At 45.1% G+C, this 27,695-nt stretch overlaps 1 protein-coding gene across 2 annotated transcripts in view; it reads left to right on the top strand.

The window, feature by feature from the left end:
- LOC306777433 (mitogen-activated protein kinase kinase kinase kinase 4) overlaps positions 1-27,695 on the top strand; it is a 55,248-nt gene that overhangs the window by 12,745 nt on the left and 14,808 nt on the right. Inside the window, exons 3-25 of one of the 2 annotated variants that reach the window (XM_079268535.1) lie at positions 12-68; positions 2,272-2,397; positions 2,554-2,664; positions 4,304-4,394; positions 4,545-4,675; positions 4,902-4,956; positions 5,051-5,129; positions 6,234-6,406; positions 10,407-10,479; positions 10,989-11,112; positions 12,041-12,157; positions 12,494-12,628; positions 15,079-15,147; positions 18,459-18,797; positions 19,702-19,836; positions 20,004-20,138; positions 21,719-21,789; positions 22,655-22,731; positions 25,049-25,137; positions 25,431-25,525; positions 26,781-26,865; positions 27,011-27,181; positions 27,505-27,607. In XM_079268535.1, the coding sequence (XP_079124661.1) occupies positions 12-68; positions 2,272-2,397; positions 2,554-2,664; positions 4,304-4,394; positions 4,545-4,675; positions 4,902-4,956; positions 5,051-5,129; positions 6,234-6,406; positions 10,407-10,479; positions 10,989-11,112; positions 12,041-12,157; positions 12,494-12,628; positions 15,079-15,147; positions 18,459-18,797; positions 19,702-19,836; positions 20,004-20,138; positions 21,719-21,789; positions 22,655-22,731; positions 25,049-25,137; positions 25,431-25,525; positions 26,781-26,865; positions 27,011-27,181; positions 27,505-27,607 (2,641 nt within the window). The remainder of the gene's footprint in view (positions 1-11; positions 69-2,271; positions 2,398-2,553; positions 2,665-4,303; positions 4,395-4,544; positions 4,676-4,901; positions 4,957-5,050; positions 5,130-6,233; positions 6,407-10,406; positions 10,480-10,988; positions 11,113-12,040; positions 12,158-12,493; positions 12,629-15,078; positions 15,148-18,458; positions 18,798-19,701; positions 19,837-20,003; positions 20,139-21,718; positions 21,790-22,654; positions 22,732-25,048; positions 25,138-25,430; positions 25,526-26,780; positions 26,866-27,010; positions 27,182-27,504; positions 27,608-27,695) is intronic. The other variant, XM_079268536.1, reaches the window with a different exon arrangement.

The raw sequence follows: 27,695 nt of genomic DNA, 5'->3' as shown, positions 1-27,695 counted from the left end.
TTCTTCGCCAGGGTCGCCATGTCAAGACAGGCCAACTGGCAGCTATCAAAGTCATGGAAGTCACAGAGGTAAGGCATCAAATGACACACTATGATTATGAGATGGAAAGCGTCGAGTGGTATTAATCTCAACATTGCCAGAACCATCAGATAATCATCATTTTACATCCATGATCCACACGTTGTGCAGGAGGACATTTAGACGTCTTTGACGTCCACACAGGGACCTAGGAATGTCTTACCAACCCTGCTGTTAAAGACATTTAGGAGGCATTTGGTCTAATCATCTTTTTCTTTCGGCTGTATCATCCATCATCTATTTCAATCTAGCAAGTAACCGGGGCCTCCACCGATCCTGTATCTAGTCGTCTTTCTGTTGTTTCGCAGCTTCTTTTCTTTAAAGTGACATTCTCCCTAAAAACGGCAGAACAAAACGACAAGATCTGATCTGATTGAGGTATTTCATTCAAACGGTGTTTGCACGTTTTAAAACCCCCACCACATGACTCAATGAGTAGCTTCTGCAGTTTGTCCCTCTTATGTCTTTTCCCAGTTTGATTGTCTCTCTGCTCACGCAGGTTATTGAAGCGCTGGAACTTTTACAGTGCATCTGCCCCCCCACTCCTAACTCCCTCCCCACAGTGTAGACCTGGATCAAACAGACCTGCTTTAACATGCCGCTCCCCTGACTGAATTGAATTGCATGAAACGGGCTCTTCTTTCTCTCAGTTCCCAACGATATTTCTGTTTTTGACCCAGAAGTGTTTTAATAAAACTCATCATACCATAAATCTCTCTCTCTCTCTCTCTCTCTCTCTCTCTCTCTCTCTCTCTCTCTCTCTCTCTCTCTCTCTCTCTCTCTCTCTCTCTCTCTCTCTCTCTCTCTCTCTCTCTCTCTCTCTCTCTCTCTCTCTCTCTCTCTCTCTCTCTCTCTCTCTCTCTCTCTCTCTCTCTCTCTCTCTCTCTCTGTGTGTGTGTGACTGAAATTCCTCATAACGGGTACCGGTCCCCAGAGGATGAACCCTACTGATGTTGATGATCTCTTACTTTTCTTCTTATTTTTCCATCCAAAATGTAAACTTGTTGAAGTCGTTGCCAAATCAATGAAGTTCTAACAATCTCTACATTGTGATTGACAGGTCTCTGCCAATCACAATGTAGCCCCGCCTCCATTTCCGCTCCTCCATTTTATAGACCAAATGGTTTATTGATTATCAACTGAAAAAAATGTAAACAATGCCGGTTGAAGTAGTTTTTGAGCAGTTTGTGTTGAGTGTTACAAACGGGTCCGGCTTAATGCTTCTCTCCACTTTTACACCTCACTACAAATCTGCTTCTTGCAGCACTGGGAACACTGCTTTCCTTCCTGTTGATGGCATTCTGGATCCTCTGTGTTGCAGACAAACTCTGTAGCAGGAAATGCTTGGCTATTATCTCCCTTCTCTCTCTTTCAAACACACACACACACACACAGACTGCAGACACAAGCAGGAGGCTTTGTGTTTCAGATGGAGGTGAAAGTTCAGACTCTGCCTTGTCATTTTCTCCCCTCCTGTGGAGATTTAGAGGAGGTCAGCGACTGGGAGAAGCTCTCTGTTGTTTCCTCCTCTCTGATCAACACCCACATCCAGCTCCTCCAGCCCTGTGTAGACAAGTCATTTCTGGGGATTTATAGCCAGAAACCTAAAAAGCGGCGCACTCTGTTTCCTCTCCCCTCTCATTTGGTCCTCGCGTCTCATAACACTGACCAACCGTAGTTGTTTTGTGGAGCAACTGCAGTGGTTGAATTAAGGCAAAATAGCCGGCCATGTAGAGGTCACGCAGCAGTGTGATTGGATCTGTCTGGATGTGTTTGTGTTGTATGGGCTTTATGGAAATGAACCTTTCAGCCTGTGTAGATGGACCTCAGTGTAAGCAGGACATGGAACATGTCATATTTGCGATGTATAGTTGAATGTAATTCTCTAAGGAAGGAAGCGAGGAGGAGGTGCTCTGAAAGGTTGCTTCATGGCTCTTTGCCTGATCCCCCTGCAGTCTTTGGGGATATCTATAAGTTCCACTCATTGTCTTTTTGACTCTTCACAGTACATTCTGTTTGTCCACCCTTTGGCCTTTCAGATAATAATGCAGTGCATAGAGTACAAAGGCCTCCGTGCATACAGCGCCAAGTGCGAGTACAACCAGAGCTCCACTCTGAAGGCCCATCAGACTGTCTGACATTGATGTTTGCATTCATCATTCATAAATATACTGTCCACGTTGTGCTGTTTAGGAAGAAGAAGAGGAGATCAAGCTGGAGATCAACATGTTGAAGAGTTATTCCCACCATAGGAACATCGCTACTTATTATGGAGCTTTTATTAAGAAAGGTCCTGCTGGACAGGACCACCAACTCTGGGTTTGTAAACCATTATATCTGTTCTTGCTATTGAGTTTTTATGAATGTGATTCTGTTGTGTTGAATAGCTGCTACCCTTGTGGGTTTATCATGTGTGTTCTTTCATCATTCTCTCCTGAATCCCGGCTGTTCTGATGTCTCTACGTGTCCCTCTAGCTGGTGATGGAGTACTGTGGAGCCGGCTCCGTCACAGACCTGGTGAAGAAGACCAAGGGGAACTGTCTGAAGGAGGACTGGATAGCGTACATCTGCCGAGAGGTGCTCAGGGTAAGGACTCACCGCAGCACACACACACACACACACACTATACAACTGTACGAGTTGTTATGGTAGAGGCCCTTCTTTAGTGCCGGTAAAAGCAGAGGCAGTCATTTGCATGTGGATGCAAACTGCAGGCGGGTCGAGAGCCGCTGCAGTTGTATAAGAAAGACGATGCTACTTTTAGTGAGGGACTCTTTGCCCAAACTTCAAAGAGAAGGAGCCAAACCGACGGCGATGCTCCTCCATGTTCAGGCAGCAGCATCTCTCTTATGTTTTCCCGCTGTGACCCACGAGGGACCGGCTGCTATGATTATTGTTTCATTCATAAACTTGAAAGGCCACTAAAACACATGTCTGTAAGGATGTTATGGTTATCATTATAAGAGATCATAAGGTCCTGAGAAAGAATGCTCGCGCTGCTTTCTGCGTCATGTTTCTGTGGCTCCAGAAACAAACCTACTCGTACACAAACTATCTATGGACCTGCATCAACTCAGGTCCATCACAGCTGATGCTGTCGTTATCAAGGCGAGGATGAATGTGAGAGGATTCTTTCTGCGCTCTGGATCGTCGCCCGACTTTTCCCTGCTGCCGTCAGCCTCGCTGTCTCTTCATTGTTTCGACATCGCAGCACACACACACACACACACACACACACACACACACACACACACACACACACACACACACACACACAGACGCTAGTGAGGTCATTGTCTGAAATAAGACTCACTTCCTCTGTTTGTTTAACCTCCTTTGAAGAAGCGAGAGCACACACACACACACACACACACAGACAGACATGCACTCGTTCGAGCTGTGCCACTGATCGGCAGCCTCCGTGCTACTCGGTCACTCACCTACCTTAACCCTGTGAACCCCAAAAAACCACCAGTGGGATCTAAACGGATGTTTATTGCCATCACCAAAACTACACCGTTTGTCCAGCCAGAAGCTGTAAAAAGCGTCGTTATGGTCAGATTTTCATCTTTCCGATGGTCCTCGAGCACATCATGTGTGACGAAGGCTTACATCAAAAGAAATCTGCCAAAACAAAGCTTAAAAATGTTTATTTCATCAAAAATGTGAAAAACATTCAATTCTGCGTAACTAGGAAGCCATGATTCACTCGGCTGAGACCAGCAGGACAGAGATTCCTTGAAACCTTTCTTAAGCTGCTGAACTCGGTGCATGGAGGAGGGGACAGGTTGTCTAAATCACACCTGGAGCCTCCATTTATTTCCAGCATTGGTAACACTTGTGGACACTTGGAAACATGTTGGCTAAATATATTTAGCAACCTTTGTAAAAATGTAATTCCGCTTGCTTTTCTTTTGTATGATTTATGGCATAGTTCCCTCTTCTTGTGGCCATGACTGTGCTGTTTCCATAGAGGTGCAGGACTTTCACACTGCAGTGAACATCAAGGCCACAGAGAGTCAAATGTGACAGGAGCATAAAACGCTCCGGGGTCAGAGGGTTGAGCAATAGGAAGGAAAAAGCAGGGCAACAAAGTTCGGCATTCCTTTAAAAATAAACACATAATGCTTCTACTCTTAAAGGACTTGTGCCTTTACATTTATAGTGCTAGTGGTCATCTGACTGTGTGTATGTGTTCATGTGTATGTGCATATTTGTCTCCCAGGGTCTTTCCCATCTTCACGCCCATCATGTGATCCACAGAGACATTAAGGGACAGAATGTTTTGCTCACGGAGAACGCCGAAGTCAAACTGGGTACGACACGTCCACACATGCGCTGTGGTTTCTCAAGCACCATACACACCATCACACATGCATACTCAGTCACACAAACACCTCATGAAGAAGCAAAGCCTGTGGCCGCTCCGCCGACGTTAAGTCGTCCCACGTTGTTTTGTGTTCCAGTTGATTTTGGAGTGTCGGCGCAGCTGGATAAGACGATCGGCCGAAGGAACACCTTCATCGGTACGCCTTATTGGATGGCTCCGGAGGTCATCGCCTGTGACGAGAACCCCGAGGCCACATATGACTACAGGGTACTGAATTACACAGACACAGCGGGGGTTTCTGGCCAGCTTTAGGAATGCTCATCATCTAGAGTCCTAGAAGTTTGACTCTTGGAAATGCCATCCTGGAGCTTGTCTCTCGCGCGACTTGCAAACTGTTATCCTGTTTGAATATAAAGAGAGAATGAAGAGAACTGGAGCTAAGCTTCACCTGTGCACCGGTCGCAACCTTTTCTCCTGTCTCTCTCCTTCTCAGAGTGACCTCTGGTCTTTGGGCATCACTGCTTTGGAGATGGCTGAAGGAGCCCCTCGTAAGTTAAACACTGTATTGATGTCTTTGAACAGTGACGTGTATTTCCACTCCCTTTTACCGTTCCTGTCTCTGACTCTTATCTTTGTATGCAGCTCTGTGTGACATGCATCCAATGAGAGCGCTGTTTTTGATTCCACGAAACGCTCCACCGAAACTCAAATCAAAGAAATGGTAAGCCTCACACATGCACACACACAGCAGGAAGTGGAGGGCAGTGTTGAGGTTTGTTTTGGGTTTCTTGCGTCGGACAATCAGACAAAAGACAACACTTTCTTCCCACGATGAAACTGAGAGCTCTGAGTCGCTGGCATTATACATCTTACAACCTGCCATACATTAGTTCTCCATGAGAATGGACACAATGTTGTGGCAGCTGTTTTTAAACCTCAAACCAGAGTTACTATTGACCCGTCTGTCTCTTCCCCTCCTCTGCCATCGCCCTGCCTCCTTCCCTGACAGAATGGATGAGCCCTTCAGATTGAACTGGTAGTTGAACTCGTGCTGTCTTTCATTTGGTATTGATGTCGTCAGAAACACTCGTTTGCAGCACAGCTTTGAATAGCTACGCAGAGCGTTCCACTCCTCTTTACCTCGGGGCCTCCCAAAGACAGAGCAGCAACACACATTCCTGTTTCCTGTGTGATCGCAGCTCGGACAACACGCCTCTCCAATCACAGGAGCGTGTCAGTCCGCAGATATTGCCCGAGTTAAACCTCAACACAGGGTCGTCCTTGATAACATTTCAACAAGTGATAACTGGCTTGCATTCTGTAGCTGAGGTTATTGTGGTGGCGTGTTTGAGAGGCTGTCTCTGATTTGAACAGGTTTGATTGGTCGACCTGCTGGTTTTCATATCGGCCCTCTACATTTCACTTTCCCTTGTTCTCTCTCTTGTCATAATGACTGCGTATTTATTTAGTTTTCTCAGATGTGGCACTTTATAACTTTATACAGTTCTATATATATATATTTCCAGTTATGGGTTGGGGTTAGAACAGGATTATGTAATTGAAAGTGAGTTTAACTTCATCATGATCCTCTATCGTGATGAAACTCTTGTCAATAAACATGCCTCAACCTCTGTCATGTAAAAGAGATTTCTACTCTTTTGCTCTGTAGGAATATGCTAAAGGCTAACTTGGGGTTCGTGATCAATCACATAAACTATAGTACATTACACAGATTATACTTTTTACAACTTCCTCAATGCGTTTCCACTCTGTTTCTTCCCTTTGCGCTCCTTCGTTGGCCGTCTCTCTCTCGGTCTTCCTGCAGGTCGAAGCGCTTCCTGTCCTTCGTCGACAGCTCTCTGGTCAAGAACCATCTGCATCGCCCCACCACGGAGGCCCTGCTGAGACACGCCTTCATCAGAGATCTCGCCAACGAGAGACAAGTGCGCATCATGCTCAAAGATCACCTGGACAGAACCAGGAAGAAACGAGAGAAAGGTGAGGAGAAATGGACATGGTCTGTGGACTATCGCTGAGCACCACAAGCTGTAGCATCTAGTTGGGACTGGACATGGACAGCATATCTCATATCCGGATCACAATGTATATCACGATATTGGATGTTTTCTGGTTGTTCAATAAATAAACGATCTCTGTGAAATTTTCGCGACACCAGACATCTGGAGATCTCCACTCACCGAATGTCTGTGGATTTCTAAAAGCAGTTTGGCTATTATCTCCCTGTGGTGACGACGGCCACGTACAGACCTTTGCCCCTTAAATGCCCTGGATTCAGACAGGCCAACCACAGCTGTTTATCTACATGCGTCAACGTCGTCTAGAACACAGCAGAGAGACGGGGGAGGGGCTGGAGATTGGGGGGGAATACCTCCAACACTCACAAACTCACACTAAAACAATCAGGATTGATAAATAGAAGTTTCTACAAGTCCTAGAAAGGAATGTGTGTGTTTGAGTTTGGGGGTGAACTGTCCCTTTAAATCCAGTCTGCCATTATAGTTGGACCAAAACCTGAACTGTGGGCAGATTTATTTTATTCACACTTGACTCACTCCGATTGATTCCAGTGAGTCAGTAATAAATCACTTCTTGTACTTCCAGCTGAATTATTCAGCTGCTGCTTATGTTGGATGACTTACATTGGTGATGATGATGATGATGATGATGAGCCTAGGAAAATGTCATGCATCTGCGCCAACTACACAATATCCTAAAAAAAACCATCTGAGGGTAATTTCCTCAAATTTGGCAAAAAATGTCCACTTGGACTTGTTGGTCAAAGGTCAAAGGTCGAGGTCACCGTCGGCCCCATTCTTGTGATGTCACCTGGAATGAATGTCTTTAGCTTTGTCACAAGCGCCCACCTGGACTCAAGGATGCATTGGTTAGATTTGGGCTTTCAAATGTCACTGTGACCTCACAAAACACAGCCGTAACTCAACAAGTCGTGCACGAATTGTTACAACTTCACACAAACATCTAATGGGGCCAAAGTGATGAAATGATGTCATTTTGGACAGGCATGGATGTAAACTGCAGCTTGACATGTGAGGTGGTAATGCTAGCTGCCTGTGAAAGTCAGAGGAGCAGGCCTGTCCTGAACACACACGCGTGTTCCAGAGCGAGGTGCTCAGCTCTGTCCTGCATTGTTGGAATCATTCAGGTGTTCGACAGCTGATTTCTCCGACAGCGGCACTCAAGGAATTTTAACACGTTCTTTGGATAACTAACGACATTCCAGAGCATCTTACATTTTCAGAGGCCATTTCACAGAATAGATGCTCCATTATGTCTCACTAACTCTCTGCATTAGGGGGGTTTCCTGCCGCTCTTACTATCCACACTCTTACGCTGAGGAGCCAACCAGCTGTGATAAAGGCCCAGCAGCTGCCTTTCTGCTCATTTATAGCGCACTGGTCATGGGAATGCTTCATTAGGGCGCTGGTGTTACCCACGATCAACACAACTTCTTTTGCATGAATTATACTTTATTCATTGAGCTTAAGTAAAGCCAGCCTGTAACACATAAACTTGTCCACTGTTAATGCAACGCAGTGCAGCCAAAGACAGCATTTCAGGCAAGGAAGTGCTGATTCAGTTCTGAAGGTTTTTGAGGTGAATGTTGATGTATCTGTATGATTAGACCTCTAACGATGCAGTCCAGTCACCACCACTGGTTATGCCAGATATCTTAATGAGGGGAATACAGAGGAAAGGGCCACAGCGAGACGGCCGGACAAAACGAGCGAGAGAGCGAACAGAAGGAGAATGTTGGGTCGGGCCTAATGGCTGCACAAGCGTGACCTTTGCTTTTCTACGCCATTCAGTCAGGAACATGTTTTACAGGAGGAGGAATAAGAGAGACAGGAGACACATTAGCAACATGGAGAGGGAGGGGAGGAGAAGTTCATCCTGTTCTGAAAAAGAGTTCTACTCTGGATGATGTGCTGAATATGTGATGGCAGTCAAACTGTGAGAAAAACAGCTGAGGGGGGGGGGGGGGTAGATATTTTACCACTTCGCTCCTCTTTTCTTCTCTGTTTGTGTTGATATTCGAGCAGTGTGAGACGTCCTTGTATTGTCCGTTTATTCATCTTCATTTGGCAGACTGAAAGACAGAGGGACAAGAGACAGAAAGAGACAGTGATAACAGTGGAGAGACACAGAGAGAGAGAGAGAGAGAGAGAGGGGAAGGAAGGAGGAAACAGAACGGCCATCTGGTTCTAATCTTCTGTTAGCTTATAAAAACACACTAATGACTGGTAGACTTTCTGTGTTGCCGGTAGTCTTAAGTGTGTGTGTGTGTGTAGGAAAAAAGTCACCGCTGGCGAAAAAAAAAAAAAGAATCCAACAGCAATGACGGGACAAGATGCAAAAAGGGACGTGTCATTGTCAGCATACCGAGGAGGGCAGTTTGGCCAAAGGTTGTCTGTTTTGAAGAATGAATCCCCCCCCCAAAAAAAGGGAGGCCACTTCTTTCTCAGTCAGCGAAAGCAGGCGTTAACCCTCAAATCACTCTTCCCTCCTGCAGCTTTTGGCTCTGAAAAGACGTGACGCGTGACATCACAGCCACAGAGCTTTCCTCTGTCTGCTGCAGCAGCACAATCTGTCAGCGGTCCGGAGCAAACGCACCTTTCAGCGTGTTAATGGCAACACATGGCGAGTAAAACGTAGTTGGCCCGAGCTGCTTTCACACCATGTGTTGGCCAAATGTTGTCACGCTGAGCTCTATCTGGCCTTCAGACAACACGCCCTCTGGAACCGTTGAACTGTGCACTGATCGTGGTGTAGAAAGACTTTCCAATCCAAACTGTGATGTGTTGTGTACATTTAAGATCAGTGATGTGTGTGGGCAGGGAAAGACGGGTCCCATAATAGGAGGCACATGTTAAAAAGAGAGAGAGAACACTTTTTTGGTGAATGCATTGGGTGAGGATTGAGATGAGTCAGCAGTGCTGGTTTGAAGCCGTGGTGTAACTCTGTCCCTCACTTTCTCGCTGCCCGAGTTCGCCCACACTGTACTTTTGTGTGGCTTCGATAATGACAAAATTGCTGCTGGCGGTAGAGACGATAAAGGAATTTTGAATGAAACGGTGGCCGGCTCAGAATAGCCAGAGACGCTAGTAATGGGGAACCGGAGAAGAAGACGCACACCGGAGGCCTTCACTGAATGTTTGGAACAGAAAAGCTGTTCCAATGGAACGAAGGTTAGAAGGTTGAATAGCCTGTAAACACTTTGATTTAGCATTTACTCAAATTTTAACCGCCACCCGTTCTCATCCCTGAGCCACACCCACATTCCTTTAAATCAGGGGTCTCAAACTCCCGGCCCGCGAGCTGAATTCGGCCCGCCACGTCATTTTATGTGGCCCGCGAATCCGCCAGCAAAAAAAAAAAAGTTTAAAAAAATACTTCTTTTTTTTTTAAGTTAGACTAATAACAATAAAAATATCCCCATAGTCGAAATTCTGAGATAGAAAGTCGAAGTTATTAGATAGAAAGTCATAACTATGATAGAAAGTCAAAATTATGAAATAGAAAGTCAAATTATGAGATACTTAAACAGTTAGAAGCATCTCTTTGGCTGGTTACTGTACATTTAACATGGAAATGTATTGTGAGCACATTGAAGACTACTTTAAACTGTGAATGCAGAGAGTTATTTAACAATATGTTACGAGTAGTTACATTTACAACCGGCCCTTTGTGGGCGACCATGATGCTGATGTGGCCCGGAGTGAAAATGAGTTTGAGACCCTGCTTTAAATGCAACATGTTGACATCTTTAGATCCGATATTTCAATTTGCGACTGTCACCATAGTTGCAGATCAATTTTTCTTTGGCTCAAGCTATTGTTCCAGCAGTAACAGCTGTCTAAATAATCCAACAATACCTGCAAGGAGATATTTGAGCTTATTGTTTTAATTGCATAATATTAACAAAACATCACTAATATTCTCTCTGTTTATCTCTCAGAGGGTCCCGAGTACGAGTACAGTGGCAGTGAAGAAGAGGATGATGAGGTGACAGAGGAAGAAGGGGAGCCCAGGTAAAAGCCTTTTCACACTAGGCAAGACGCCATCGAGCACAGGATGTATGATGAAAGACCGCACGCCCATGGACGCTCAATTAGTCTGGACAAACACGCAGACCTGTGTATCATCATCATTGCTTATCGCTACCCCTCCCTCTGCTTAAGTGCTGCTCACATACAAAGCTAAGGAATCCCCACAGGGCCGTGTGTGTGTGTGTGTGTGTGTGTGTGTGTGTGTGTGTGTGTGTGTGTGTGTGTGTGTGTGTGTGTGTGTGTGTGTGTGTGTGTGTGTGTGTGTGTGTGTGTGTGTGTGTGTGTGTGTGTGTGTGTGTGTGTGTGTGTGTGTGTGTGTGTCCCCCCGTATGGACGGATGCACAAGCCTCTCAAACAGCAGATGGCACTCTGAACCAATCACTTTCTCCCAGGATGTGTTTGTGCGGCTGTGAGCATCTCATTGGTGAGCTGACAGCGATCCTCCAGTGCGCTTCAGATCATAACAGTTATTGTGACTTGGACACTTGCAGCTCCATAGTGAACGTTCCGGGGGAATGGACGCTGAGACGGGAGTTTCTTCGTTTGCAGACGGAGGACCGCGATGGGGGGAGAGAGGGAGGCCACGGGGGAGGCGGGGGTCAACAGAGGCAACAGGTAGGCGTCGAGTTCATGTGCAACCTTTTACACATTCATCTGTATTGTAGTTATGTACAGTAAATTACAATGATGCCAAATATGCACCGAGCGATCGGCCACCGGTTAAAACTGTTCGGTTGTCAGCTGACCAGCAATGACCAGTGACCGGCCAATCAGTCAATCAGTCTCATTTAGACACACACACACACACACACACACACAAACACACACACACACACACAATATGTCGTGTTGAGTGAGAGATGGTCCTGTAACTTTCTGCAGTTTTGGAGGAAATTATTTAATAGTCAACGTTTTCTGATTAACATACAATTGACTTTCAATATTCAATAAAAGAAAAGTTACAAACATGTTTGTATATGCTGTCAATTCAATTTCTTAGGGAGACAGAAAATCCGAAAAGATCAGAATTCGGTGATCAGACTTCATTATTCATATATTCATATATATTCATATATATTCACTGGTTCCAGTGTGAGGATGTTCAGTGAGTCGTTGGGTTTTGGACATCACAAGCAGATCATAGACATCCCTGCAGGCTCTAAAAATTGTGAATGGAGTCTTTCCACTGTTACAAATGACAGACGAAATGATTAGCAATCGATCGAGACAATAATTGGCAGATCAATCAATGGTGATAGTTGGTAATCGCAGCCCTGATTATTATCATTAGTTGTAATAGTGATGCAGTCATACAGTAGTAGTAGCTGCAGGTTGTGCTTTCAGTTCAGCTGATCCTATTGCACACTCATTAGACCTTCAGTCCTCTTCAAGTTTCAAGTGTAACTGGCTCATATCACAGCTGGACCAGCAGGCCAGTTGACCCGTTTCAAAGCCAAGTTCCCGTAATATATTTCACCTTTCAAGCCTGTGTTGTTTTCCTGATCTCGTTTGTAACTACGATGGGATGATGCTTCCTGCCTAGGCGCTGCAGCAGCACAGGCAGCAGCTGGCGGAGCAGGAGCGATACAAGCAGCAGCTACTGGCCGACAGGCAGAAGAGGATCCAACAGCAACACGAGCAGCGGCAGAAGTTAGAGGACGTGAGTGCTGCTCATTCACACCTTTCCTCTGTGTTCGCTCAGCATTAACTGATCAGGAAGCAGAAGATACAACAAGAAGCACCTCGGTGTCACGGGCCGTCATACTTACTCTGCTAACCGTTCTCACGGAGCCTTCAGCCTCTCGATGATATCACGTGACCCCACAACAACTGTTGTCACTGTGTTGATGGTCTGTGTGACTGCAGATGGTGCTTGTTAATAATGTCAGCTGAATGCCTATCAACAGAATATATTTGCACCATGTGAACAAATACCATTCACACTTCTAAATATTGTAAATGATGTCGACTCAATGCCTCTATTTGCCGTTTCCAGCAGCAGAGGCGGCAGCTGGCGGACTGCGCCTTTCAGTGGGCGGAGCTCCAAGAGATCTTGCTCGGGGAGGAGTCGGATCTCCATGACAACAGAATCTTATTGGATGAGAGAAACAGGAGGAGCGACAGGAGACAGGTAAAGACATACCTCTGGTCCGGTAGATGCTTTGGTGTGATGACGTATTCGTTACCAAGTTAGTTCGTGCTAGTTTGTAGCGCCTCCGCGCCATCATGTTTTAGGGTCGTCCGACCGCCGGGTCTATTATCACAAACGCAAGAATCTCAGAAACGCCTTGTGTGAATTTCTTCAAATTGGCCACAAATGTGTATTGGAGGATGAGCCGATCAGATTTTGGTGGACAAACGTCATTGTGACCTCACAAAACAGAACAGTCGCTAACTTTGTCAGTCTGCTCTTTAGTGCTGGCAGGAAGTCAGGAAGTGCACCGTGGGGTTCTCAGAAGCTTTACACTGAAAGCAGCTGCATGCTGCGTCTGGACCCAACCCCGATGAGAGCAGTAAGAGTGAACCAGTGTAGCGTTAGCTTAGCTTCCTTAGCACGCGTGTCAGAGACTGAAGTAATCACAGCCAGCGCGTAGGCTACGCAAGTAGTCGCTGCGCTTCGTCGTGCACCTCTGAATGTTTGTCACTTGGCGTGTGCGGTCATGTGACAAATGTCACAAATATTTGACTGATAAAAACTCTCTTTACATATACATGTTTACATTTAACATCCATTTCAAACAGGCGTCTTCCCTCTTGAGGAATGAAATACAAAAGACGGGGTCCAGATATAGAACTTCACTGCTCGTTCAAAAGGTTTAATAAACTACTTGGAGATTGAATTAGCTTTTCGATAGTTTTGTGTTTGAAGAAGATGGAGCTGCTCTAAAAATACTATTTGACTTTCTTAAAACCTAATTCACAACATCAGACAAATCTTTTGGAGATTAAAAATCATTTTACAGAAAGACAGACAGCTCTCTCCACAGAGTGCTCTCTTCGGCATTCATTTTAACATGGAGGTAATGAATCTATCCCACACACCAGTGCGTTTCAATAGGTGTATATTAACACCCAGGAGCAGGTTAGGAACTGATTTCTTCATGTAGAAGACACTGTATTTCAACGCTGTTAATACCTGTCTACTTACATTACATGTCTATCTGGTGTGTGTGTGTGTGTGCGTGGTGGATTCTGATTACACAGATTGCCTCGAAGTCGTTAAGTTCAGCCGCACTTAATGGATCTATCCGACGCTTCATTACGTTTTAATGCATCTGCATTTAATGATGTGACGGGTTCAGTGAGTGCGTGATGAGATGTCTTGTATTGTGTCAGATGCAGAACTTGTCTCGGTGCAGCGGTTCCGATCGTTTCACGCGTTGATTGATTTGGCAAGCGTCACACAGTATATCAGGGGCGTGTCGGAGGCTCAGAGATGAGAGACGTGGCCGTGTGCGGGGATGGAGCCGTCACACTGTAACCCCAGCGCTCTCACCCGCTCTGGTATCATTTGAAAAAAGTGGGTTGTTCTCCAGTTCAAAAAGAAGTCTGTTTGTATCGAAGTCTATGAGAAAATTACTCTATTTCTCTCTTGATTTATTCCCTCAGTAAACATTGTAAACATGAGTTTATGGTCTCAATCTCTAGCTTCAAGTCTTCTTCAATACAGCATGATGTTCATTTAGTAAGTTATGGAGCTTTTAGAGTCAAATAGACCATAAAGCAGGATATGCTTTAGGGCGGGGCTTATTGTGATGACAGCTGTATATGGCGTCTCTACGTCACTCCTCATATGGACCGAGTGGTAAAATATCTTGTCATTTTTATAATGTTATGAAATGTTTGACCAGTGCAACGTTATTGTCGGTGTCTTGTCAAATCATGAAGGTTTGGCACTGAAATCAATCCATCAATCAATCAAGTATTGAGCTGAAAGAAGGCTCTCAGAGCTGCTGGTCTACTGTAGACCCTCACTGTAGGTCTCTGTGGGGGCTCGTAGCTCCCAGTGGCAGCGAGTAGTAGAGTGTTCAGTCTTCAGTCCATTAGTCGTTTTGATGCCTTTTAAAGCTTATTTCTAAGAACCGTGTGAGCTTATCTCTGGTAAACACAAGATTTAGAGTGGAGGAACTCAGTTCTACAGATCTGTTGATTTAAATCTCAACTAATTGATTAAGCAACAAAATGATGTACCAGTAAGTCAACTAAGAAGTTCTTTGGTCGAGGAATGCAGTAGTTATGAATCAAATGACACTTGTGTTTGCTGTCAAGCTCTTCAGCTCTGTTTAGCATGACCCTTCACATCCCAACACACACAGTTTAAAGGCAGCTCATATTTCAATGATATTTAACATTGTTGATGTGAAAAGTTGGGACAGTTGGGACTAATTAGACATACATAGGTTTTTCCAGGAGAAATTCAAAAAGAGGTCGTGATGAAATATTTTGAGTCGAGGGCGTCGGCTAAAAGCTCCATGCCATCTTGCACACTCTGAATATTTTAGTTCCCACCTCTCAGAATTCTGCTCAAGACCTCAGTGTACCCTAATTAAAGTAAGCCTCTGTATGTGTGTGTGTCTTCAGCCGGATCAGGCAGGCAGACAGCGGTGTGCCGATGTGTCAGTAAGGCCTCTGGACTCCGCCGCAGAGCAGGTAACAAACCTTTACTCCTCATTCACTCTTCCATTTGTTCACACGGGTGAGGCCAGGTGGACTTTCTTTTGAAAGCTTCTGAATGCGTGGCTTCCGGGCATTAGCACACGTCGTGTAGGACTCCGCGGTGTGTGTGTGTGTGTGCAAACTGCTAGCCTCTCAGGTGGACGTTCTATTTGATTTGTCTCATTCTCGTAGTGATTGTCTACTTTTTTTGGGGGTTTGTTTGTTTCTGGTTTTGTGACTGCTATACGTCTTCCGATGTTTGTGTTCTTCCCATTCAGCCTCATCCTCTCCTTCATTTGCTGTCTGTTAGACCTGTTAACGCTGAGTCAACAAGAAGCAGAGTGTGTTTGTGTGTAGGCAACAATGGAGTGATGGAAGCTATTTCATATATGACTGCGCGCCGTTTCAATGAGCGTGAAAAAGATGCACAAGTGAAACGATTAATTGATTGTATCATTGATTAGTCAATCGACATACATTTAAAAAAAAATCGATATCAGATTATTTTCTTGTTTAAATCATTTCCCAAGCATGTCAAACCATCTCAATCCACCCTCTTAACTGTGAGAATCTTTGTGTTTGTCTTCTGTGATGGTAAACTCACAACCTCAGGCTTTTGGACTGTTGGCTGCACAAAATGAGACATTTCAATTTCTCATGGGGCTTTAAGACTTAAGACTTTATTCATCAAACGACTAATCGGTTATTGTAGGAAGTATTCTGCTTTATTGATTAAAAAAAGGGAGAAGATCATTTTGTAGGACTTGTTTAGTGATGGAGAGAAAGAGAAAAGAAGTAAGAGACGACAGCTGTTGTCCGTCACTGCGCTCCTACAGATGTGAAGAAGACGTGACTGTAAGACACTACAGTGGAGCAGGTCAGAGAACTACAGCTGCTGTACGTGTGTTAGTTATAGAGAAAGACAGCGTGTGAACACTCTCTCGGTGTTCCCTCCTAAGTGTGTCTTATCTCATCGCAGTGGGTGTTTCAGACGTACACATTCACCAAACATGTCTCTATTCATTTCATCCCCTGATGTTGTTGTGGGTGGCAGAATGAGAGTTGCTCTTGTTTATTAATCCTTAGCTTGTAAGTTCATCCTAATAATTGAAAGGGAGGAGGATTAATCCAGTGGTGAAGGAATATTTCTTTTGGACCTTTCACAGATGGATGATTTATTTAGTTTAACTCTCAGAGATTTCTCTTCATTTGGCTCTGGATTTTGAAAGAGTTGGAGTATAGAGGTGGTTTTTAATATGCAATAATTCCAGTCCACTGCTGTAACGTGGATGTTGTTTTTTCTTTGGTGAGCTTTGTTCCCATTTAGTGTGTGTTTTATACTCATCCACCTTATTGTCACATAGCTAATACCTCAGTGAATCGGCTCAGCTGTTTGACTTCACTTCTGATCATTTGTTATCAAGTCCTCTATTGTTCATGGAGACATGGAGGCTCTGACATTAAGCTTTGTCCCGTTAACATGTAAATCAGCTTTAATATCAGTGCGTGTCACTTAACTGTAAATTACGTAATTTAACCTTAATTAAAATATCATCTTTCATTGTTTTTCTGTTGTTAATCGCTCTGTAAGTTGCCAAATAGAGCAACGAAGCATTCTTATTCCAGTCAGCATTCTTTAGTGGTAATGTAGACGGTGCGTGGCGTGTACTGTAGTTGTTCCACCGTGGCTAAAGGGCTGTTGTGAGTTGGTTAGTGCAGCATGTTGAGTATTCTGTCTGTGTCCTCTCATTCTCAAGAAACAGCATTGAATAATAGCAATCACAGCCAGTGTTTCTCTGAGTTCTAGTGGTGTGAGAGGAGCTACGTGCTCATGATGACCATCAGAGAGGCTGGAGAGTCCTTTACAACTGACACCTGTGTTGCTCTTCTGTGTGCTATCCTGAGGCTAAAGTTCACAAAAGGTTTGTGAATAAATAAAATAAATGAGACAAAAAGAACCCGCGTAGCCCACAAAGGGTGAAACGCACCCTTGACTGCATATCCATGCTCCTGTGCTATTTGCACACATTTAAATTAGGTTTAAGTGCATTTTTGCATTGGTGCAAAACTGCCCCCTTTTCTATGCAAATGAGCTAAAAACAAGAGACATTCATCAGATCAGCGCTAAAAGCCACACACAGCTACAGTGACATCAACAGCGTCTTCTGAGGGTCGCGGGGGATTTGTCCGTCCCACAATTGAATGACAGTGATCGACTGCGGTAGTAACGTTTAACATTGCCGGCTCTGCTCACTGAAAACTCCACTGCCTGTAACAGCGTTCCCTCTCTGACATTCTTCTGACTGTGTTCTTAGCGTGGAGGAAACGTTAGTACTCCACATTGATCATTGCAATCACACGCTAACAAAGGCAAAGTGCAGCAGAAGTGAATTGACGTGTGTCCGCTGTTATATTCTTCATATATATTTTGAGAATGTTGACCTTGAGGTGGAGCAGAGTATATGCTATTGATCCATTCTTTGTGAACTAGTCCCTGAGGTGCAGTGTCATGCATTTATATATAGATATATATATATTTAATTGATATATATTTATCCCAAAATATATTGATAAAAAGGACGACTGCGTAACTTTACATCCTCTGGGATGTTGAGATGAGTCTCAGTCAAGGTGCTGATCTGCACAAAGTACAATAATAAATGTAGATAAGTGATGGAATCCTATCCGGGCTGTTGGCTCTGTTGCAGCTGAAGACATGAGTTGTGACATGTTGTGATTGTCCATCCAGAGCAGCAGCTGCTGTCAGCGCTGGACTGATTGCTGTTCTCTGAATGTTTTGTGTTTGTCTGCGTTTGACACCAAATGAGTGAATCAAATCATCTCCTTCCTCGTGTGCTTCTTCTGATGTGTGTCTAGACAGGCTTGATGATGCAGCATGTGTTTTACAACCGTTTGTCTTGTCACTTTCTGCTCAACCTGGGAGTGTCTATCTACATCCACAAATAGTTGAACTTACATTGAAGTGAATTCAACTATTTGTCATACATGAACGGTCGAGGGTTAGATCATTCCTCCGCAATATTATTACAATTGCAAATAAATCATCATCCGCACATACAGTAAAGGACAATTGTAAAATGATACTGTTGAAAACTAATACTACCTCTCAGTATTAATGTTAAATGCTTTATTTTGCTGACATTGGTCTCCAGGTCCCCTCTTGAATGAGATGTATATCCTGGCTGATGAAATGTGCATGTACACAGTCTACATGTACGTTATTTCACACAGACACTCCCAGGCTCCGTCACTGTCTGTCTGTGCTTTTCATGTCTGCGACGTAGAGAGCCGCGGCTCCGAACCAGCTGCTTCAGCACAAGGCCCCGCTCTCCCAGCCTCCGCCCTCCCAGCCGCAAGCCAAGCCCCGGCCTCTGGCTCAGCATCAGCAGCCCTCGGCGGGCCGGAGATCCCACCGCACGCTGCCCAAGGACCAAACCCAGCTCCTGTCGCTGCAGCACGACCACAGGCACAGGGAGAGAGAGAGGCAGAGGCAGAGGGAGAAGCCCGTGGCAGCCGTCCAGAAGCTAACTGCTAACAGTGGGAGCACGGCTGCTGCCGCTGCCTCTGCTGCCTCTGCTGCCTCTTCCTCGCCCAGCCGCCCCACAAACAGCCAGCGCTCAGCGGTAAAACCCTGCCTCCCTCAGCTGTCTAGCCTCCATCACCTCTACACCCCACATCTTTCAGTCTGTCTCTCTGTCCCTCACTTTCATGGAGTTTGACAGTTTATTCTTTGATTTCATTTCTCACATTTTTATTTTTACAGATTTTTTTTTCTTGGTAAGTTATTGCCATGAAGTTTTGACAGTTTTCTTCAGCTTCATGTGTTGTGCTTTTTGTCTTGTTTTTATGCCTATGCATGGTGGCATATGCAGACTATTTGTATAAAAATGTGGTTCTGACATGTGGTTCAGCGTCATAGCTTCTATTCTTGGCATGGTGGCTAAACCACACAGGAAACAGACCAAAGGTGCCATTTCTAGAAGAAGACATTTTTAAGCAGCCAGTCAGATGGCTGACTAAGGTCTACAAAAAAACCAGGTTTTATTCTGTGATGTTTTTCTATGTGACGGTTAGTGGCCCTCTTGTCATGTCGGGGCCAGTACAGTATGTGTACTGCTTCTTACACATGGTAAAAAGAATGTTCCTGAACTTTGACCTCAAATAATTTCGAGTTCGTATGAAGTAGTTGAAAGTAACACAGTTCTTAAGTATGATTCTAAAGTGCTGACTGCAGTGACTCCAAAGTAAAATGTGGTCTGCAATCATGTACCCACAACAAAGCACTGAATCAGCCAATAGCAGGCCTCCAGAGATGATGTGTCATGGTCCACATCACAGCTTCACGTTCCCTTTGTCATGATCATTCACTGTATCCCACAATATATACACTTTTATATGTAAAGTGCATTTATGTATACATGTGTAGTATAGAAAAATACATCTCAGTGTGACCACCTGAATTGAATAGTCCACACACACACACACACACACACACATACAGGTCTTACATGTGTTTCATGTTTTTAGATGGACCTCCAAGAATCGAGCCTAGCCAGGCTGCTTTTGGCTGCCGGTGTGCCCAGCCAGATGCACTCCAGGCTGGGCTCTGGGAGCAGCTCTAGTCCTTGTACTCCAGCCTTGCAGAGAGCTCACCTCAACCAGGTACACACTGCTCTCCTCCTCTTCTCTTTCTTATACTTTGAGCACTGTTGTTGGGATATTTTCATGCACATGATCTTAAACTTTGCTGATGTGTCTGAAAGTGATCATGTATAAATACAATTTGAAAGTAACAAATGGCCATGGCTATACCACTTCTTTTTCCCCAGAATGCCAATCTTCGCTCGAGTCGAGACGCCCCTCACAGCAGCTCTATGTCAGACATGGCCATCTCCCCGTTGTCCCCGTTTTGCCCCATGTCCCCGCCTGATGATGTCTTCTGGGACCCCGGGACGCCACCGAAGGTGAGCGACGAGTGTCCTATACGCTGCCGGATGACACTGAAAGTTTACACGCCAGCCGGTTGAGATGACTTACAGGAACCTTGGAGCGACCGAAAGAGGAAGATGTTGTTATGGTCATGCCAGGCGGCGGGTGCAGTCACATGAGGTTGGCATTATGTGTCGGCTAAGCTAAGGAAGCGGGGCACGCAGCACGAGGTTCAGGCTGGCACGCTGTGGGTGTGTGTTCGAGGAGCAGAGGGGTTGGGCTTTACCTCCAGGCTGGTTGGGAAACACAACATTCACTCTGTGTCTCCGTTGCTTTCTGTCGAACACCGCCGCTCCCCCGCTAGGTGTTTTACATGCACAATATGCTGTTAGGCGTATAAACACATGGAGCCGATAGAACAGCAACAAGTACTACACAGAGAGGAGGAGAGCCCAATAAATCGGTCTGTTTGCCGTGTCATGTTGTGGCTCTAACAGGAGGCCATATGGAGGCGGTAGAGCAGTTAATAACTCTGCCCCCCCCCTCATGTGATCGCAGTGTGGTGGCTGGATCTGCTAATAAACACCGCTAACTTTTCAGGCACCTACACCACGATAGGGTTCACCAGTAACGTGCTCCAGAGATCCAGGCATTGTAATGATGTACAACTGTCTGAATTCAAATGTTCCCACACGAGCTTAAAGAGTCTTAAACTCAAATAACTACTGATCAGACTAAATGCTCTTATTTTGAATTATGTCGCAATAGCAGACAGGAAACGATAGACACTGTGTGTGTGTGTGTGTGTGTGTGTGTGTGTGTGTGTGTGTGTGTGTGTGTGTGTGTGTGTGTGTGTGTGTGTGTGTGTGTGTGTGTGTGTGTGTGTGTGTGTGTGTGTGTGTGTGTGTGTGTGTGTGTGTGTGTGTGTGTGTGTGTGTGCGCACAGAGCCAGGATGTGGGCAACTTGTCAGAAGGATGATAGGTATTCCCACAGTTCACTTCCTGCTCTGCTGGGTGTGTCTTCCTCCTCCGTAACCGGGCCGATTGACCCCAGGAGACGAGAGGTCAAAGTGTCACCAGCTGGTTGGTATGACTGAGAGTTTGAGAAGAATGAAATGTTGAAAGATCCCGTTTGAAAAGGCAGTACTTTACACACTTTGATCCAGTAACTGATTTTGCAACGCTGTTCTTGTCATATAGAAAGGTTTGGAAACAGCCCTGAGTCAGATAGTGTTTCCCCACCGCGTGGGAGATTTGGACATTTGGAGTTTAAAAGGAGCAACGTTGAAATGTGAAGAAACGGCAAATGCAAATGGTCTCATTCGATTCTCAGTGATAAATATGTCCCGGTGGCTTATTATAGACTTTTACTGCACTCTGCTCGACACCCTTTCAGGCACTTTCGCGGTTGCTGTACATGGAAGGTTCATAAAGCGCAGCAGCCTTCCCATCATAAGCTGAAACCCCTGCCTGGCTCGACGCAAGATCCTCGTAAAGACGGCAGCCCTCCCAAACCTACGCAGAGTGAAACAAGCGATCAGGACCACCAGGAGACTGACTTATGTGTTTGTGTTGAGCCTTGTTTTAATTGACTCTTCTTCTGCTCTTTGTCCAGGTCCCAGAGCGCACCACCTCTAAGTTCTACTGTCGAGAGCTGGTGATGGGACACAAGAGGGCCGCCTCCAGGTAGAGCACAGCTGCACTGAATGCACAGTAAACACACACCCGAGACATGGACACACTGAATGTGTCCTTATGAAGGTGGGCCTGTGTTTGGTCTGAATGTGAGCCGATGACCTAATGGCTCTGTTTAGAGGTTGAAAATATCACTTAATACCCTTTAAACACCACGCTTTGTTTCTAGCTCGTCATGTGTTTAGCCATTGCTCTGTTTTTAACAAACTGCGTAAAGGAAATAAATCAACCTAGTCCCTGACAAATGGAGGACATAATAACCGGTCAGCTTTAGACGAATCCCATAGGTTCACTTCCAGCATGCACTCCTCCATCTGAATGATGTGTTAATAAGGCAGTACGTGAGCTACCTGCAAAGTAGAGTGATACCAGTGAGGTGTTTTACGCTCACGCCAGTGTCGCTGCAGTATCAGCTGACCAAATATGTGGTCATTGCTTAGCAGCATGAAGACACAATGCATCCGTCTGTCCTTCAGTTGGACACAAGAGAAGTCTTAGTCTCAAGTAGAATGTGAATAAGCATTCTTTATTCCCAATGTATTTGGTATTGCAGCCATGCTGTGAGCAGGGCAGTTCTTTACCCCACAGTTATCCTGTCAGCTAGAGTCAACCTACTTCATGGTGAGGGTTTATAACTCCACAGTTCAGCACGCTGCCTTCCACGACCAGAGAACAATCGGTCATGGGAGGATCTGATTAGTTCGGCTCGGGTGATTATTTTCGTTTAGATGAAACTAATGGCGAGGAAATTGGGTCACTGCATTGGCAGCGTGAAGGATATACTGAAGATTAGAACATATAGAAGTGTGTAATGTACAATCCACCCCTCTGTACATGTGTCTCTTTCTCCATCTAGTGGCAGTCCAGTGTCTGTTGCCGATAAGAGCGGGCGGTCTGTGTCTCATGGAGTGTCCTCTGGCAGCAGCCACCAAGGTCTGTGCCAACCGCTGAGCTCAGCCTCACGCTGCTACCAGCTGTATGAGCAACACAATACAGCTTCATCAAATCTGCTCCGAGGTAGAAAACAAGCAGTTCTGTCTGAAAACGACCGCTTGGGTTCCTACATGGCAAGAATTCAAGACTTTGTTGTTCTGACCTCAGTGTGCACTGATGTACAGCAGCCCTGAGAAGCAAGTGAGAAAGAAGCAATGTGGTGATCCATGCTCTAAGTCTGATCTGAATACTTTTCTCTCCTCTGTTTACGACCTAAGAACAGGTGAAGAAAGGCTTCTGCCAGGATGATCTTTTTAGTAGCCAGTTTAAAAAATCTGTGTGAAACAGGTGGGGGGGGGGGGGGGGGTGAGTTTGCCAGGTGAAAAACATTTTTCTTTGTGTGTTTTTTCTAGTGCTGGGCAAGTTAACGCGTTAATTTCGCGTTAATGCATTCATTAATTAATGGCGACAATTATTTTATCGCGCGTTAACGCATTTTTTATCGTTTTTATCATTTTCTTTTTTAAATTTTTTTTTATTGAAAGACAAGAGACAATTCATATACATAACAACAAGAGGATGACAAGAACAGTGGGATAAAAGCCAGCAAACATCCTATAGTCGGTCATGTTAGTGCACCTATATGCTGACATTCATGGTAAACGCATTTAAACGGCACAGATTGGGAGCGAGCGAAGGACTTTGAAAGTTAGCGGAAAGATTAACGTGAGACAACATCCGGTTTCTTCAGACGAACATCCGGTTTTCAGAATAAGATGCCAACAAAGTATGAATTATATTCACATTAAGTATGAAACATGCTACCTGCATCTCGTGAACCAAATGTTATTGCCCTTTTGTTCATATAGCAGTACTTTTAAAATAAAAGTGCACAATACACTACTTTATAATTCATTATTGAACTTTGCCATAACAATGCGATTAATCGCAAAAAATCCATGCGATTAATCGCGGTTAAATATTTTAATCGTTGCCCAGCACTAGTTTTTTCTTGCAATTCTTATTTTGGCTACAAGAGGCTGAAGTACACTACCCCATGTTCTAAAGAGCACTAACACATTAATTTGTCTTCTTTAAATAACCTGCTAACACATCAACATATATGTACCTTGTGTTTAGAGTGCATGGAGAAATTACAACTCACCTGGAAGAAAATGCTTCCAGTCCTATTTAGAACACCAGGAAGTAGTTTACCTCAGCCTCTGGTGGCCCAAATGGGTATTAAAGCAAACCCTTAACAAATATATGAGAATGAAAGAAGTCATAGACACAGGAGAGAAAACGATTTCCATCAGACTCTTTTTCGCACAGCATATACGGTTTGCTCTTCTGTGATTAAAGACTGAAGTGATGACGTAATGATGAACGTTGTGGTCGGCCACAGTTTCATTTCAGCTCAGCTCTTGTTTTCACACAGATGTGTCCCTGGGGTGAACTAATTCTGCATGTGCGTGTGTGTGTGTGTGTGGGTGTGTGCGTGTGTGTGTGTGTGTGTGCGCGCGCTCCTACGCAGCCCAGACACGCACATGCCAACACACAAAACACGGTCCTCACAGACAGGCAGCCACACCAAGCCCACCAGAGACAGTACTGTAAAGCAACGCGAGCACACAACACAGAGCTGTGAGTTCAAAGCTCTCTACCTGCGTCTAGAGAGAAACACATCCTCTCTGTGCTCTCTGTGCATGGCAGCTCGGATGCTCTTGTTGTGGCTGTGAGAGGTAGTGGTTTTGAGTTCCCCCTCTGTGTGGAGTTGGGAGGAAACAGCTTGTGATGCCTCCCACTCAGTTTGGCTGCAGGCCTTGGCCTTTCTTTGTTTTCGGAGCCACAGATCACAGATTCTCCCAGAGACTCGTACAGTAAAGAGCTTTTTATCTGCTCCTGATGTGACTGTGAAAACAGCTGCTCTCCTCTTTGAACCATACTGTTGTGTAAAGGGTATTTGTAGCACTGATGTATCCCAATACAGATTGATTATGATACCTTTGTTTATTACCATGAAAACAGCCGATCACGAGTAGTACTGGTGGTGCTAGTGTTGACAACTTGACTGGATGCTGAAAAAGCTCCATAAAGCCAATGCACACTTCCTTCTCAGCCCCATGATACACAGTCATCCTGTGTAGTGGTTCCATGCAGAGGGCCACTGAGCCAGCCGTGTTTCTGACAATGACCTCATTTCTGTGTGGTAATTAAACCTCTCACCACTAATGTTCGTCTTGTAGGAGTTCAGTGGTTTGCGTAACACCACCCTGCTGAGCTGCTGCTAATGTGATGGAACTAATGTGTGTCGCAGGCTACTTCAAGCTAGAGAGTCCTCTTCTGCAGCACTGTCGACAGCAGCACCGCAGGACGCAAGACAACGCCACCACTGGACATACACAAGTAAATCATTCATTGGCCTGAAAATGTTCACGGCTACGGCCAAACTGAGCTGTTCTGCCCCCACACTACATGGAGACAGTAACACAATCAGAAAATCAGCTGAGCTACGTTGATATTGGTTTTGTCACAAAACACACAAAATTCCCCTTTTACGTTAGACATGAAATGACCTCAGATTAAGTTCCTCTCCCGAGTACTTTAGTGTCATTCTCTTCATCCGTACCACATGAAACAGAAGTCTATTGTTTTAGTGTCTGACTCACCTGACCTCACTCCTCTCCTCCGTCACGCAGGGCGTACGGTTGGCTCTGGGCCGGCTTAACAAGGCCACAGAATACTCTTCATCCAGCGACGAGCTCGGCAGCAGTGACGACGAAGAGAGCAACAGGTGAGTAGGGCTGGGCGGTATACAGCCCGTACGATATGAATTTTTCATATACCGTCGAAAACAACTTATGTTGCTCTTCAACAGGCAGCAAAATATATTGTTCGCCGCTGGGGGTGCTACGATCGGAGCTAGTTCTCTTAGCTGTATTGAGAGGGAACCCTAGTCATGGTCATAACTTTACAACAACAATTAACACAACTAAACGCTCTTTAACAGGGCAAAACACCACGACGCAACAGTTTGTGACAGATAAACAATTTGTAGCACGAATAATTGTACATTTATAAAATGTCTCCGCCGAACTGCATGCTGGGTAACAAAGACTGAACAACAAAAGGTATTTAGGTCAGACACATAAATAATAAAATAAAATGATATATATATATATATAAATGAATCCTACGGTCTAATCCCGTTTCTTTCCATGGAGGGGTTTAGGACCCAGGGGAATGTAGGTGAAGGAAACAGGAAGTGACGGAAGACACGCCACACAAACAGCTGTTCACCGCTCGCTGGCCGGCCGTTTCTTCTCGGCGTTTATTAATTAATGCTTTAACGTGGGGAAAAAAATAGCGTGATATACCGTGAAACCGCCAGTCTTACAAAATACCGTGATATGCATTTTTGGTCATACCGCCCAGCCCTACAGGTGAGATCTTCGTCAGTGGCATTGTGCTTAAGACATTGTTCAAAATGCATTTCACCCTCTTTCCTATGAATCCAACGAACTGAAAACCACATTGGCAGGGACTAATGGTTGTGACGATGAATTGTGTCATTCTTAGTTTCTCCGTTCTGAAACGAGGCCTGTTGCAAGATGCTTTGTACCAATTGTGAAACCAATATGATAAATCAGTGAAAGAATTTGAGTAAAAGGGCGCTATGCTTACTGAGAACCAGGGCTACCGATGCTAAGCTACACCCAAAACACAAGCTTGAGAAACTGCCCACGTTCAAATGCAACCTTAAAGTCCGCTCTCTTCATCCAGGATTTAATGGAGCATCTTAACCTTGAAAATCAAGCCAAATCTGTCATGTGTTTACATTTCACATTCCTGCAAACGTTCCATTACAGCTGATTGTGTTTTTACTGTGGAATCATGTCTGCTTATAACGAGGGTATAATAATATATTACAGTTATGATCCCAGGAAGTTGATCAGCCTGGTTTCCGTTGCCATCGATCTTGAACTAATTAATGCACCACCTGCAGTCAGGCTCTGGTCTATAATCTCCGCCTGTCCGTGCCTTTCAAGGTCTGGCCTGTCCAATGGAAAGGGGAGATACTTCAGAGGAATACCCGATGGCATCGTGCTGCAACCTCACCACAATCTCAACCAGGTGCCCTGCGCACACACACACACACGCACACACACACACACACACACACGTTACTCGCGGCTAGAGGGTGCAACATCCATACTGTTGGAGGGAGATGACAACAGACCCCCTCTCTTCATACTCTGTCCCTAACGGTGTCCTACAGATCTCTCGGAAAGGTTCAGAGGACACCTACCTGCTACCGGACCTCCTGCAGAAAACGTCTTCCTCCAACAGTCCTACCCACAATGCACTGGGCCAGCAGCAGCGAACACACGAGCTCAGCTACTCGCAGTTGCCCACAGCCCCTCGATCCCCCACACACCAGGAGCTGCATGTGAGTGTGATATTACCATGACATACTAGTTTGATAATAGCAGGCTGTATAAAAAGCATTGTCCTCGGGTGCTTCCCTCGAGGAATATGTGACTCGTTGCTTTAGTTACATTCGTCCAGCAGAGGGAGGTGGTGGCACACGTACCACTCTCAGAACCCAGAGGGACTTGTAATGATGTTTAGAGTGGAATAAGATAAAGAGTTCATGGTGATGTTGCCATTAAGCCGTGAAAATGATTTTGTGATATTGGGTATGGAGCCAAAACCAAACAATAAAAAGGAAGGCGTGGAATAAAGAGTTTTTCTTTCTTTCTTGATCATCAGGCCGTCAGCAGTCCTACCGGTAAAAACACGTCCTCCTCTTCGTCCTTCCTGTCGTTCATCGATCCAAGACTGATCCCCATGTCATCGCCACCTCAGAGCCCTGGCAAGTACATTTACACACACACACAGTTTACACACACTCACACATAGGAACATATTCATCTGTGAGTAAATAAAGGCACTGTTGTATA

This window comes from Melanostigma gelatinosum, assembly GCF_949748355.1.
Source record: "Melanostigma gelatinosum genome assembly, chromosome: 5".
NCBI lineage: Eukaryota > Metazoa > Chordata > Actinopteri > Perciformes > Zoarcidae > Melanostigma > Melanostigma gelatinosum.
The sequence above is the reverse complement of the archived record's forward strand: the minus strand, read 5'-3'. Positions and strand labels throughout refer to the sequence as shown.